At 32.6% G+C, this 1493-nt stretch overlaps 1 protein-coding gene across 1 annotated transcript; it reads left to right on the top strand.

The window, feature by feature from the left end:
- Positions 1–336: 336 nt before the first annotated feature.
- LOC140919735 (secreted RxLR effector protein 161-like) lies at positions 337–1029 on the top strand. Its single transcript, XM_073366353.1, has one exon. The coding sequence runs from the start codon at positions 337–339 to the stop codon at positions 1027–1029; it is 693 nt and encodes a 230-aa protein (XP_073222454.1).
- Positions 1030–1493: the final 464 nt, after the last annotated feature.

The raw sequence follows: 1493 nt of genomic DNA, 5'->3' as shown, positions 1-1493 counted from the left end.
CTATATGGATTGAAACAAGCATTGAGAGCTCGGTATGATAGGTAAAGTTCATTTTTAATTAAAAATGGATTTTCAAGAGGAAAAATTGACACCACATTATTTAAGAAAACTGAGAAAAATGATTTACTTATTGTTCAAGTATACGTTGATGATATTATCTTTGGATCCACAAATGAAAAAACGTGTGAAGGATTTTCAAAACTCATGCAAAGGGAATTCGAAATGAGCATGATGAGAGAATTAAGGTATTTTCTTGGATTGCAAATTAAACAATATGAAAATGGTATTTTTATTTGTCAAGAAAAATACATTAAAGATCTGTTGATTAAATACAAAATGAATGAATCAAAAATTATGTCTACTTCCATGTATCCATCATCTTCATTAGAAAAAGATGTAAATGGAAACTTGGTTTTAGAAAAGGAATATAGAGGAATGATTGGTTCTTTGCTTTATTTAACTACTAGTATGCCTGATATAGTATTCGCAGTAGGATTAGGTGCTAGATTTCAATCAACACCAAAGGAAACTCATTTGACAGCAGTAACACAAATTTTTAGATATCTTGTTGGAACTAATAATCTTGGCCTTTGGTATATAAAAAGTTCTCTTTTTCATCTTATAGCTTATTGCGACGCTGATTACGCTGGAGATAAAATTGAAAGAAAGAGCACTAGTGGAGCATGCCAGTTCTTAGGTGAAGCATTGATAAGTTGGTCTTGTAGAAAACAAAACACAATAGCCTTATCAACCATTGAAGCTGAATATGTCTCAACAGCAAATTGTTGCTCACAAGTTCTTTGGATTAAAAATCAACTTGAAGACTTCTATGTAAGTTACTTAAGCATTCCATTTTACTGTGATAATACTAGTGCAATCCTTTTATCTAAAAATCCAATACAGCACTCTAGATCAAAAGATATTGAAATAAAGCATCATTTTATTCGTGATCATGTTAACAATAAAGGTATTGAATTAATCTTTATTGATACTCAAAATCAGCTTCCTGACATTTTCACAAAGCTCTAGTTGAGGATAGTTTCAATTTGATAAAAGAAAATTGAAAATTGTAAAAATCCCAGAAAATTCAAGTTAAATTCCGCTTCTGCAGAACACGAAAGACAATAATCAATCTCCATTTTCCAGGCATCAGTCTCCGTTTTTCAACCAACACTCTCCCCTGCGTCATCACTTTCTCTCTTGCACAGAAAAGATAAATCTTGGCATTTAATGCATGTGTCTCCTTGTCTGCAAAAGAGCATTAACACGTTGTCTAAGGCTTCCCGCCCCCAAACTTTCTTCTTCTTCCCAAGGTTCAAATAATCATTGATTTTTCTCTTCAAAATCAAAATTCTGATTGACAACCGAACCATTTCACATTCTTCATCATCTGAAAAAAAGTAACTAACACAAAACCCTTCATGCTTCTCCTCAACTCTACTCTCTCAACAATCTTTCTCCAAACACAAAATGGCGCGCACTAAAACTTCAGC

The sequence above is a fragment of the Cicer arietinum genome, chromosome 3 (assembly GCF_000331145.2).
Source record: "Cicer arietinum cultivar CDC Frontier isolate Library 1 chromosome 3, Cicar.CDCFrontier_v2.0, whole genome shotgun sequence".
Taxonomy (NCBI): domain Eukaryota; kingdom Viridiplantae; phylum Streptophyta; class Magnoliopsida; order Fabales; family Fabaceae; genus Cicer; species Cicer arietinum.
The sequence above is the reverse complement of the archived record's forward strand: the minus strand, read 5'-3'. Positions and strand labels throughout refer to the sequence as shown.

What these genes read in the sequence shown, in the direction of transcription:
- LOC140919735 (XM_073366353.1), top strand. Translation starts at nt 337, where the DNA reads ATGAATGAATCAAAAATTATGTCTACTTCCATGTATCCATCATCTTCA.